The following is a 2500-nucleotide window of genomic DNA, read 5'->3' as shown; positions in this document are numbered from 1 at the left end:
CCAGATGAGACACAAAATAATTAAAGAGTTCTTGCACAAGTTACAGTTACTCACTTTGTCTAACACACTGGGGAGGAACTCTTAGTGTTAAATGAAATATTCAACGACTTCATTTGTCTGGGACAATCACAAAAGGGAGGCATGCGGCCATGAGGCAGTGAAAAGGAACAAAGGAATGTTCACTTGAGAATTAGGAGTTTGAATTTTGAAAATGGGGAGTAGTTACGACACTAGGAGGGAAAGAACTGGCAATATGACTGATTCACAAGACGTACCTGGATGCCATAGTAAGTGGACCTTTGTAGAAATGCGGCGTCGGCTTTGTCTCAGGTCTGGGCTCGCCAGTAACGCCTTGGTAGGCCTAAATGGAAGGCTGGCTGGGACATCCATCCGAGGACACGACTGGAGGCGACTGAGGCCGACTGCATGTGTTAAGCATGGGTGTTGGGGGTCAGCTTTATCCCCCCAAGAGCAGGGCATCATGGAAACAGAACATACCGCCAGCAAAGGGTTCACAGGAAAAAGGAGCTTAAGACGTAGGCCTAATAAGTACCTGGGATACGTCCCTAAAGCTGGAAAGAGTCTTTCCCGCAGCTAACAGCTGGCACCGGGCATGCCTAGTCTGGCTTGAGTTTGTGTTTCCCGCCTAAATCAGCTGATATATGGGTAAATATGGCTGCTCTTTTAGATATAAAATAGATTAAATAAATGCTGGGGAGACGAGGAGATCAATAAATGTAACAGCTCCCCCTGTTAAGAAGGCATTCACTCCCTTTCGAGTGTGAAGGCCTTGGCTAAATAAGTTGATCGTCTCGACTACCCAGTTCTCCTACCCTAACTGAGGTTTTTAGAGCAGCGATACGGCTAACTACAATGGCCTACCTAACTTATAGGTGGAGATGCCAAGTGTACTAACTTATTGAATTAATGTAGTCTAGCCTAAGTGAGAACTACAGGTTGTCAGTTCGGGGTTAACTGGTGGGCTTACCTCTTCCAAAATGGAGGAGGTAGGCAGTGAAATGGTAAGAGGCTGAGATGATGCGGAAGAAACTTCGGGCACTGACACTGGGTCAGGGCCAGGTTCACAAATAGAAAGGATGTCGGGGACATCAGAGGCACTAGCCTCTGAATCTAAAACTGAGGGTTTGGTTATCTGGCATGCTGCAGGTGTCTGTACATCTGGTAATGGGAGCTGCGTCCAGGGGAGATACGGCTTTAGTAGATCTCGGCCCAATATCACCTGATAAACATCATGAAATTTGTCAACTACGCCCAGGCAGCACAATGTGGTTTCCCTGGTCTCCTGGTTCCATAAGGGCATTTGCACCTTCAGAAGGACTGAAGGAACAGAATAGAGGTTGCCATCTATCCATTCGAACTGAATGGCTTCATCCTTCTGGATTTTGGCACCCCTAGGCAAGGCCTTTCTTGAAATGAGGGAGACCTGGGCTTCGGCATCGGCCATGACGTGTACCCACCGATAGGCTGTAGGAGACTGTCCATTAGGGAGGGCTTTAGGTAGCCTTGGAGAAGTTCACCCTGGAAGCTCTCATCCCAAGGTAGGGATCGACTTGGGCACTGGTCGGAATCCACAGCATGCCCACGCGCACAACTAGTGGTGCAGAACCTCCGCAACCACCTCTTACTGGGAGTCCAGCTCATGGTCTGGGGCTTGGAAGCTTGCCGAGTGACTTCTTCATCTTTGAGAGCTAGCTCATGCTTTCTCTCTTCTTCTCTTTCCTTCATCTCTGCTTCTTTCTCTTTTCTCTCTGCTTCTCTGGCTTTTCTCTGGTTTTCACTTTCTTCATTTTCTTGGAGGCGCGCGGCATCCTGCTGCGCCTTCAATCACTGGTCGAGTGCTGGTCCAGTGGTCGTGGGAAGCAGGGAAAGACATTTCCCTTAGGCTGCAGTAGAGGCTCGGATAAATTTGAAAATGATGGCCAGGAATAGTACTGGATGGAATGGGAGTGCCTACTTGGTAACGTAGCACTCACCTGGAAATGGGTTCTGCTGAATGAGGTAATGAAAAAAGAATGTCTGAAAAGACTGGGTGCTCTGTGGTACTTGGGAAGTGTCCCCTAGGTTGGAGGCACTTCTGGAATGGCACCTTCTAATGAGGTGAGAAAATCAACTGGAGTGTGTGGTGTACATCACACTTAAGGGCATTCCTAACTTGGGAGACGCTGGAATGGGCAACCTGTAGGTCCAATACAGGTGCACGGCACTTATGGGGGCGTTCCTTGATGTAGTGATCCGTAATGGCGGAAACGCTAATGAAATAGGCGTTCCATAATGACGGACACGCAGTTGAATAGCTACCTGTACGTCTTGTACAGGTGCAGCGGCACTTTGAGGAGGCGTTCCTTTTTGGCAACACTTAGGGCTGGTATTGCGGCACTTTGGGAGGCGTTCCCTTGTTGAGTGTTCTGAAAGATCACTGATCCTTGTACATGGAAACACTAAGGAATTGGGCGTTCCGTAAGGATGGACACACAGGTAA

The 2500-nt window shown here is 48.5% G+C and overlaps 1 protein-coding gene across 1 annotated transcript in view; it reads right to left on the bottom strand.

Annotated features, from left to right (window-relative positions):
* Positions 1 to 1746, bottom strand: part of LOC135209334 (uncharacterized) — a 12454-nt gene extending 10708 nt beyond the window's left edge. Inside the window, exon 1 of the mRNA XM_064242034.1 lies at positions 1479 to 1746. Coding sequence (XP_064098104.1) covers positions 1479 to 1746 — 268 coding nt within the window. The remainder of the gene's footprint in view (positions 1 to 1478) is intronic.
* Between the last annotated feature and the right edge of the window lie 754 nt (positions 1747 to 2500).

This window comes from Macrobrachium nipponense, chromosome 37, assembly GCF_015104395.2.
Source record: "Macrobrachium nipponense isolate FS-2020 chromosome 37, ASM1510439v2, whole genome shotgun sequence".
In the NCBI taxonomy this organism is placed as follows: Eukaryota; Metazoa; Arthropoda; class Malacostraca; order Decapoda; family Palaemonidae; genus Macrobrachium; species Macrobrachium nipponense.
The sequence above is the reverse complement of the archived record's forward strand: the minus strand, read 5'-3'. Positions and strand labels throughout refer to the sequence as shown.